Source organism: Sinocyclocheilus anshuiensis, unplaced genomic scaffold, assembly GCF_001515605.1.
Source record: "Sinocyclocheilus anshuiensis isolate Anshui unplaced genomic scaffold, SAMN03320099.WGS_v1.1 scaffold542, whole genome shotgun sequence".
Taxonomy (NCBI): domain Eukaryota; kingdom Metazoa; phylum Chordata; class Actinopteri; order Cypriniformes; family Cyprinidae; genus Sinocyclocheilus; species Sinocyclocheilus anshuiensis.
Window position 1 is genome coordinate 2,168,335 of NW_015547685.1, and position 10,002 is coordinate 2,178,336.

Below are 10,002 nucleotides of genomic sequence, written 5' to 3' on the forward strand. Positions count from 1 at the left end.
TGTTTTGTGAATACTGTGAAGTCGGACATACTACTACTGTTTTTTGCCTACTATATCGTAGGGAAGTATGCGATTTTGGATGAAGCCTTTGTCTTAGAGAAATGTTCCGGGTTCAGTACAAGTTAAGCTTACATTTTATGAATTAAAAAAAAAAAAACTGAGGTTTTTACAAGTTAATTAAATTAGGCTGATCGATAAATGTTAAAATACTAAAATATTATAAAATACAGTAGTATAGCCACAAGATGTAAACAACATGTTGCATGTAACATGATTTTAGTGTGAAAAAATCAAACTAACCATTTCTGTGTAAAGTTACTGTATATCCAACTTCAAAACTCACAGTGCAAAACTTACAGTGCAACATCTAAAACAGTAAAACAACTGTAAAAATTAGAACATTTATGAGAAAAATTATGAGCTCAAATAATGCACACGTTTAAACTGAATCATTAATTTAAGTGCTTTTATAAAATTTAAGAAGCTGCGCATTTCTGCTTATAAATCTTCCAAAAATCGACCCCATTCACTTTCATTGATAGTGCCTAGGCCTGGGCAATAAAATGGTGTCGATATTTATCAACGGTACACCTTCGATAACGATAGAAAAAATGTTCGATATAGCGCACGATATAGGCACGTGCTATGAGTGACGCAGACAGCACACACAAACACGAACACATGCTGAAATGAGTGCTGTGCCTGCCTGTGATGAGGAGATTGTGAATAAAGAATGAATATTAGCTGAATTTAAAATAAACATTTGCAATGTTAGGTGTGCGTCAGGAAACGAGATGCGATGATGATGATGTAAGTGACGTTGTTGCATTTTAATATTTTGTTAGTCTAGCCCACGAGATACGCTGCTGATGTTATTCATTCAAAATATTAGAGAAATATTGAAGCTCAATGCGGAGAAGATCTTGATTAGGTTAAAACCAAAACCAAGCCATTCACACAGAACGCATATTCAGCGCATTTTTAGATGGACAAATATGACTGCTGCACTCACGTCTCACACAAGAGATGTATAGAAAGCCATGCAAAGTTAAAACAGTTTAAACTTTTAGAAAACACGTCACGAATTTGTGGAGGTTTATTCCTTTTCACCGCGTCTCATAAGTTTTCAAATGCAATCTGTGTGATTCGGCTCTTTGTATTAAGCAATGCATAAATACATGATGCTGTTTTGTTCATAATTGTTTATACAATTTACGAAATTATATTAGATTTTTTTTAGTTAATTTAGACGTAATGCACGTTTTTTTATAGAGTTACTTCCTTGCCTTGACAATTTAAATGCGCTGCATTATTTTGCTCATTGCGCCCTCCTGTGGCCTCGGGAGACAAGACAAAAGTTTCCTTAAGACCCATTTAATCAGCATATAAAACATTAGAAATTTATTTAATTTTTATTTTGTGTTTGATTGTTAAAAAATATATATATTTGTTGTTTGTCTCAATAAATTGGGTTAATTTAAAAATACAGTGGTTAAATAAAATAAAAAATTCTATTGCTCTTTGTTTTAAAAAAGGTTATAAAAAATGTCAGTAATTATCGATACCGAACGATATGAAACATTATATCATTGATACATTTTTTAGCTATATCGTCCAGCCCTAATAGTGCCCTTTGAAATGTTTTTTTTTTTTGGGGTAATCAACATTATCACAAATAAAGCGTGGTGTTAGTTCTGGCAGGTCAAGCAAGTCAAGCTTGCATTGGCTGACTCTCAGCTGATCCACATCTACCTATAGGAAAATAATGCCTATCAAGGCATTTCTATATAAGGTCTATTCAGTATTATTCAGCAGCTTTATCGCTTGCTCTGGAGCAAATTACCCTCTTCCATCCCCAGCTCCTCCTTTCGTCACAGTCAGGACTTGGCTTTCAGATATTCCTTGTTTTCCCAAATCAGACTCCTTTTATCTTGAATAATGTTATAACACTAAAATGTCATTAAGAATATTAATGATATCTGCTACATTTTTTCTTTCCGTTCTTTTTACTTTGCTGCTCTCCCTGTTCATTCATGACAGGCTGCGTGGATAAGCAGGGAGTTTTTTTGCCCAGAACGGAACCATACCACCAACCCAAACTGTATGCTAGGTGACGGTCATTTTGACGATTGTGGTCCTGACAGAAATGCTGTCATTTGAGCTTAACTTGTATTGAACCTAGAATATTCCTTTAATTTTAAATGCAAAATATACCGTTTTATAACTACTATTTGAATAGTGTGTGTCTGCTCTCTTTGAAATAAACGCCACTTAGTTTTATATTTTGTCACAGAATTCAAAGATACAAGTTAGGCTTGAGTGCTTTTTAGTATGACTTGTGTGTAACTGAACTTGCCGATCACATTTTGCGGAACAGATTCACATGAAGACTATGCCGGCTGCCATGTACCGCTTGTTAACAGCCCAGGAGCAACCAGTTTACATCTAAAGCTACAACGCTTTCTCAAGCCTCCTGCCCTGTTGTCACCAGATACCTTAATCTTGATGTGAAACTGTCAGCCCTGTGGACTGGTGACTGTGTGACTGAATCCACTGAAGCTCTGCTCAACATGGCTCTCTGTGACGCTTCGGTTTCTCTTCACTGCCTCCCCTGAGTTCTTCATCTCTTCGTTTCTGTTGCTATGAGTGAGTATGCTGTGCTGTGTAATTCCTCTCTCTGTGTGCGCTCAGCTCGCTCCATGGAAGGAAGCTGAGAGAGTGTGAGAAATATTTTAAAAGCCCCATCACAGTAAGTGGTGTCCTTCAAAATAGCTATTGAAACGATATACCCGTATTTACAACACAGCAGTTTGTGGGTGACAAAAAGTACAACTGTGTGATCGTTAGGTGTACAAAATGAAAAAGGAATTTGTCTTATCATACTTTTATGCTGTTATTTATTCAAGCTTGGCAACCATCAAGTGTTTTAGATTCAACTTTAATTTTAAGGGCAGCTGTTAGTCTGAAGAATATGGTGAAAAAATGGCAAAATTCTGGAAAAAAAAATAAATAAATCCATGATTTGGAGTTTGAGTTGAATTGGTCAAAGCCCACAGGATGCTGAATTGGAATTGGAAAGACAAGAAAAGTAATTTACTGAATTACAATTTAAAGACATTCACTAGTTATTATTACATGAAATAATAACGTCATTCATTTTAACTAATTATGTCTATATATTTCCTGACATGTAGAATGTATTTTCTCAAAAGATTTAGCACATTAGAACAGCCACCAAAACAGATTTGAATTTTTTCCATACAAAACCAAAAAGAGTCAATTTGACAGTGTTGGGAATCAACCGTTGATAGTCTGGGAAATCAAGCGTTTTTTTGTTTGTTTGTTTTTTTAATTATGGTCCCTGAAATGAAAGTTAATTTATTAAATATAGTAAAATATATACAATTATGAGTGTAATTTCAAACATTATTCATATTATTTAATGTTTCTGAAAATAGCCCATATGTCGTATGATCATATTTATAGGTCATTTATACGGAAACAAAAAAATATGCATAGATTCCATTTTAATTTTACTTCAATTACAATTCTGCATCCTGTTTGCTGAGAAAGGGACCAAACCATTGAGTCCTTTAAAAAAGGTTTTCTTAACCACAGTTCCTGTTAAAATGACGATGACCTTTTTTGCTCATCTGTGGTGAATAATTCAGTGGGATAATTCATGTCTAGTGTATCTAGGGGTATATGTACAGTAGAGCACATGGAAATTGTGGATGAAATGCCTTACAGAATGATGATGCCATATTTTGAAAAAAAGAAAGTGTTTTGGAGATGCATGGAGGTGCATTTGGAGATCTGAGAATTATATTAGTCAGGTAGTCAGGAGAAAGCAACCTAAAAATTAACTTAAATTGTTGTGTTTTACTGCTTTTTTTCTTTTTTTTTGACATTGATGTGCAATATTTTATTTGTTGTAAATGACTGCATTCCTTATTTTTATGCACAGAAAATCTTCCTTTTTGTCTTAAGCATCTGTATAAAATAATATTGCAAATTAAATATGCTCATATTGGTAGCATTTTCTTTTGAACATTTATACTTGGAAAAACCTTGTGTGAAGAAACTTAAGGTGATATGAATCTTGTTTTGACAGTTTCAGGATGGTTTTGATGAATTCCTTTCTGAGATCTCATTTATCTTTTTTTTTTTTTTTTTACCTTATGAAGTTGAGTCATTACAGGCTTTTTTTAATCAACTACATGTTTAATTCATGTGTGCTACTTTTTCACTCAGTGTTTTTTCACTTAAGAACAGAATGTGTCTTAAAAGAACTGTATTCACTCTCAGAAAGCTGGTACATTTGAGCTGGATTTGCTGGTATGACTCTGTTTTGGCTACTAATCCAGTATAAAGTTTTAGTACAGAGCATCTCAACATGAACCGATTCAAAACTGACTGTGTTTCCAGAGGTTTGCCCTCTCAGACAAACATGATAGTACCATTTTTGCAAGAACTGACCGGTGTTTATCCGTCAGCATGCTTTGGCACATCTCCATTATTACTTACTTACTTAGAGACTGTCTGAAGTCTGTTAAATATCACTATATATGTGATTTTGAAAAAAAAAAAACAGTCTGTCAAACAAGCATGCATAACTTGTCTTAGGAGAAGCTTGTTGCCATGAATTATTGACCACTTTTCCCCCATTTTACCATCAGGCGTGCTTGTGTGTTGCCTGGAATTTCTTTATTTGTGAGAATACACTCACAATAATGAAACTGTCATTTGCAAAGGTATCTTTTTCCATCATATGAATGATACAGCAATATAATTTACATCACAATATGTTGGCATTACTGCAGTGTTGAATCTGTATTAATACTAGAAATATTGTGATGAATTTTATTGCTGTGCAATGACTATTTGATGGCATTATGGATCTTTGAGATGTTACCAAACTCCTTGTAATTGTTCCGCTGGTAAGAAAAGGTACTTCTTATCGCTTAAAATGTGAAATTCACCCCCAAACCACATTCTGACCTCATTATCACTGTATTCTTTTACTAGTGGAGTCAAAAGTCATTAACACACAGGAAGGGCCTCATGTTTCATTGTTTTTTGCTTTATGTGAAGCATGGTCTTTTTGTATGCATTGCTATTTATTGTAGTGAGTGTGATGTGCGATTACAAATGACTTCATTATAAAATAAAACCAGCTAGACACATTATATATATATATATATATACACACACACACATTATATTTATTTACATATAGCATAATATATACAGTATATCCAATTAATATATATCATGTGTACAATAATGAAGGTAAACTGTGCAAAAGTCTTTGACACCAGTGTGCTATTATTTAATATTTGTTTTAAAGCAATAATTCACCCAAAAATGAAAATTTAGCTGAACATTTACTCATCCTCAGGCCATCCAAGATGTAATTGATTTTGTTTCTTCATCAGAACAGATTTGTAGAAATTTAGCATTACATCACTTGCTCACCAATGGATCCTCTGCAGTGAATGGGTGCCGTCAGAATGAGAGTCCAAACAGCTGATAAAAACAACACAAAAATCCACATGTAATCCACACGACGCCAGTCCATCAGTTAACATTTGGTGAAGTGAAAAGCTGTGTGTTGGTAATAAACAAATCCATCAAGACCTTTTAACTTCAAACCGTTGATTGTGGACAAAATACTAGGCCTTAATCCATAATAATGCTTCCTCCAGTGGAAAAAGTTCATCACATATTGTTGTCCTCTCACATCAGAATCCACCACCATATTTGCTTGGAACAGTTTTGGACTGATTTGGCTTGTAAACAGTGCTTGACCTGTGCATATTTCTTTCCCGATTCAGACAAGGTGATTTTTTCACTGGAGAAAGCAATGTTACGGATAGAGGTTTTGTTGGATTTGTTTCTTACAAATACTTTTCACTTTTTTTCTTACAAAGCTTTTCACCTCACAAGACATTAATTGATGGACTGGAGTCATGTGGATCATTGTGATGTTTTTATCAGCTGTTTGGACTCTCATTCTGACGGCACCCATTCACTGGATCCACTGGTGAGCAAGTAATGTAATGCTTAATTTCTCCAAATCCGTTCCAATGAAAAAACAAACTCATCTACATTTTTGATGGCTTGAGAGTGAGTACATTTTCTCTTTTGGGTGAACTATTCCTTTAAGGGGCATCACATCATAATTGACATCTGCAGGCTGAATAACATCATTTTTGCCATAATGTAATTGGTCCGCTTCCACCATGGCGCTGTTTATTGTAAAAATGATGCACAATTTTATTCCGAATTGAAAGAGCAGCTTACATAAAACTATGCTAGTCAACTCAACAATGCAGATGGTTATGTTTTTGGACTGTAAGATTAAAGCATCAACACTTAACTTCAGTGTCCCAGACTTCTGCACTATACAGTACAGGATATGCTGTGTCCGACTCACAATAATGTGCAAGCTTTAATGAGTAATACATTTAAATATATAATATTGGAGAAACAAAACAAGTGGCTTAATGTGTTATTGAAATGACACAGGTATGAAATATCAGTGTACATATGCAACGCAGGATGTGCAGAGTATAGGACGGGTTCAACAGATTCTCACCTCATGACTGTAGAATACAAGGCCTCAGCAGAGTATGTGGTTTATACTGAAGTAGAAAAGAAACTGTGGGTTTGGTTAGTATTTATAATGCACTTGCTCTGAATGTAATTACAATTATATGTTTGTCAAAGTAAAAACACACGTTCTGTAAAGCAATAGCAATAGCAATGTTTATTTATTTGCTAGCTTTTCTGTGATTGAACTATTTAGACGCATTCCTTTACCATAGCAGGAATGTTTGTAACAGTATTTACGACATTAAACAAGCTACTGAGAGCGTATGCAACTAGAATGTCTCTTTAATCTCTTAATTTTATGTTTTTGAAAGAAGTCTCTTGTGCTCACCAAGGCTGCATTTATTTGATCAAAACTACAGTAAAAATAGTAATATGTGAAATGTTATTACAATTTAAAATAACTGCTTTCTATTTTAATATATTTTAATGTCTAATTTATTCATGTGACGGTAAAACTGAATTTTCAGCAGTCATTACTCCAGTCTTCAGGGTCCTTCAGAAATCATGCTAATATGCGGATTTGCTGCTTAAGAAACATTTCTTATTACCAGTGTTGAAAACCGTTGAGCTTAATGTTTTTGATGCTACTTTTTTGTCAGAACTATTTGATATAAAAAAAACTTGAAACAAATCTTTTTCAAAATTCTTCTTCATTATTAGCTGTCACTTTTTATCAATTTAATGAAGCCTTACTGAATAAAAGTATTAATTTCTTTATCAAAAAACTTGAGCCCAAATATTTGAAAGGTAGTGTATAATAAAAGGTTTTATTTAAAAAAAAAAAATTTGTGTCAATGACAAAATGTCAATATTGACTGAATGAATACCACAGACAACAGGCAGATGCTTTAAAGATCATATTTAATCTTGGGGAAATATGGATAGTAGGTTAGGTCACCCATATAATGCAGATGAGCCAATTCAGTAATAAAGCACAAAATCTCAGAAGGACATCTTGGGAGAAATAATAAAATAGTTGAGAATGGTCAAATAAAAAGAAAAAAATCACAAATTCATCTTCTACCTCACAATATGCTGATTTAATCATCCCCACATCAATCCCCACATCACATAAACTAAATAAAGCCATACATTTGCATGTTTTTCTTATAATGATTATTAATATTGTATTTTTCATATAGTTAATTTGTGTAAATAAACATTTACCAGGAATTTTTTTCGCAGTGTTTTATCATAATGCATAATGTGGAAAAAGTAAAAACAATCATCAGTAAATCCAAACAACTGGAATTCCAACTGAAAAAGCTAAAAAAAAAAAGATGAATAATATTCACTATACACACTGACAACAAAATCAGATATGTTTTAAAAGTGAAGTGAAATCCTCTGTCAGCTTCCTTCATGTTGTGATGTTCACTATACCTTCACTCGACTGGGACACGTCACTCAGAGGACAGTTTCTTGGAAGACTCCTATAAGGCTGTGTGGACGCTCCTGTTCCAGGCGGCGGGATCCTGCCCGAGAGCCCATCCTGGAATTAGTTTGAGAATGGGTGCCTGTCCTGTGCTCCGGCCCGTCCTGCAGTTGCGCCCAGGTGAAGGAGCTGAGGTCACCACAGCTGCGCAGGTGAAGGATGCCCGGCCGTTTGTGCAGCGTGTTGGAGGTGGGCTCCATCTGCGCCTGCCTGCGGAGGGTGGACTGCGCTGGTGCAACCTCTGAAACTGTGATGGCCTGCAAACATTCATGAAAATGAGCAAAAATGGCCGAACAGGATATTGATCCTGCTGTATCATATTTGATATGTACATTTCTAAGGCCTCATAACTTTGCTCAAAAACCTATTGTACATATTCTACTACAACCTTCTGTTGTCTGATTGATAGTTTATACTTTTTTAGCAGGTAAAAGGCCTTTTAGTATAATTGTAAAAATGTCCATGTTCAGGTCGGTACACGTCTTTTTCCCGTGAAATATTTACTGATTTTTATAAAGTAAATGTAAGAATAACGTTTATATTGTTAGTAATACTTAAAAATGAACACTCACTAGACCGAAGAAACTTAAGTTTACTTGATTATCCATTCCATACATAATGTTTTAGAAAAATCATGTTAAAATGTGAGTATCAAAAATGACATATCAAGCTTTTGAGGAACGTTTATTTGTACATCTCTCCAAGAGCATTGTATTGCATTGCATCGTATGTTTTGTCCCCCTCAATAAAAACTACAGAGCTTTGATCAAAAAAGAAACATTTAAACATAATCTTACTAAGAAATATTATTGCGAGATATAGAGTAACAACTAATATTTATATGCATTTTATGTAGTCTGCTATGCTGTTATAAAGTGATTTAAATTACAAGCTAAAGCATGTCTTCTTACATTTTGTCCATAAAAATATCAGCACCAAATTGCATATTTTTGCTCAATTTGCACCTGTAAATATGCTTTTTTTCCTCCTTGATTATAAGCTACATATTCTCTAATGTCTTAATATATGAGCCATAAAAGCCTGATGTGTTTAACATGATACTGAACAAAAAAAAAACTGACTATTATCATATGTCAGGCTTTACAGTTTTAAAAGGTTGCGAGTCGGATTCAAACTCAACTCACCCCCTTCAGCATCAAAGCTCTACGTATCCGAGCATGTGCTTTAAGCACTAGGTAATTTTATGTGTTTTCATCCCATGTGTCTTGCCTGGTCGATGAAGCTGGCGCAGCGAACGGCCTCCTCCATGTGTTCCTCGTCGGAGCGCAGCACTGTTTTGATGCTGTTGACCAGCTCCTGTACCTCAGGGGTCAAGATGCAGGAGGACTGCTTCAGAAAACGGGCCACCAGCAGTTTTGTGTCTCTATAGCTCTGGTAGTCCACCATGGAGTTGGGACGAGGCTTCCGTTTGCCACGGCCCTGTCGTAGTGTAACCGTCCCATGCTCTGTTACAGTCACTGAGCCTAATTCTGTCTGAGTAGCTGCTTCACAACTCATTACTGTAAGAGAGAGAAAAAACAATATAACAATGAGATGCAGCTCCATATGGTTTTGATAAATATTTGTAGAATGATGTACACTCACAAGAGATGAAAAATACACAAGTGGGGCTACATAGTTTGGGGTAAAAAAAAATCAACTTGCAATTTTTTTGATAAAACAACAATAATAATAATAATAAAATTATTAATATTATTATTAAACAAATATTGCTATTGTAATATTTCACTGTAAAATACTGAAGTCAAGTATTTAAGAAATATAATAATTAAAATATTGATATTTATTTCTGTCTTAAAGGGGTCATATGATGCTGCTAAAAAAAACATTATTTGGTGTATTTGGTGTAATGATTTGTTTATGCGGTTTAAGGTTCAAAAAACACATTATTTTCCACATACTGTACATTATTGTTTCTCCTCTATGCC

General features: G+C 34.5%; 1 protein-coding gene across 2 annotated transcripts in view; it reads right to left on the bottom strand.

Moving 5' to 3' along the window:
• Positions 1-7,471: 7,471 nt before the first annotated feature.
• LOC107703269 (protein FAM189A2-like) overlaps positions 7,472-10,002 on the bottom strand; it is a 14,271-nt gene continuing 11,740 nt past the window's right edge. For both annotated transcript variants that reach the window (XM_016505829.1, XM_016505830.1), the window contains 2 exons: positions 9,284-9,573; positions 7,472-8,310 (listed from right to left, as the gene is read on the bottom strand). In XM_016505829.1, the coding sequence (XP_016361315.1) occupies positions 8,026-8,310; positions 9,284-9,573 (575 nt within the window). In that variant the 3' untranslated portion in view covers positions 7,472-8,025. The remainder of the gene's footprint in view (positions 8,311-9,283; positions 9,574-10,002) is intronic.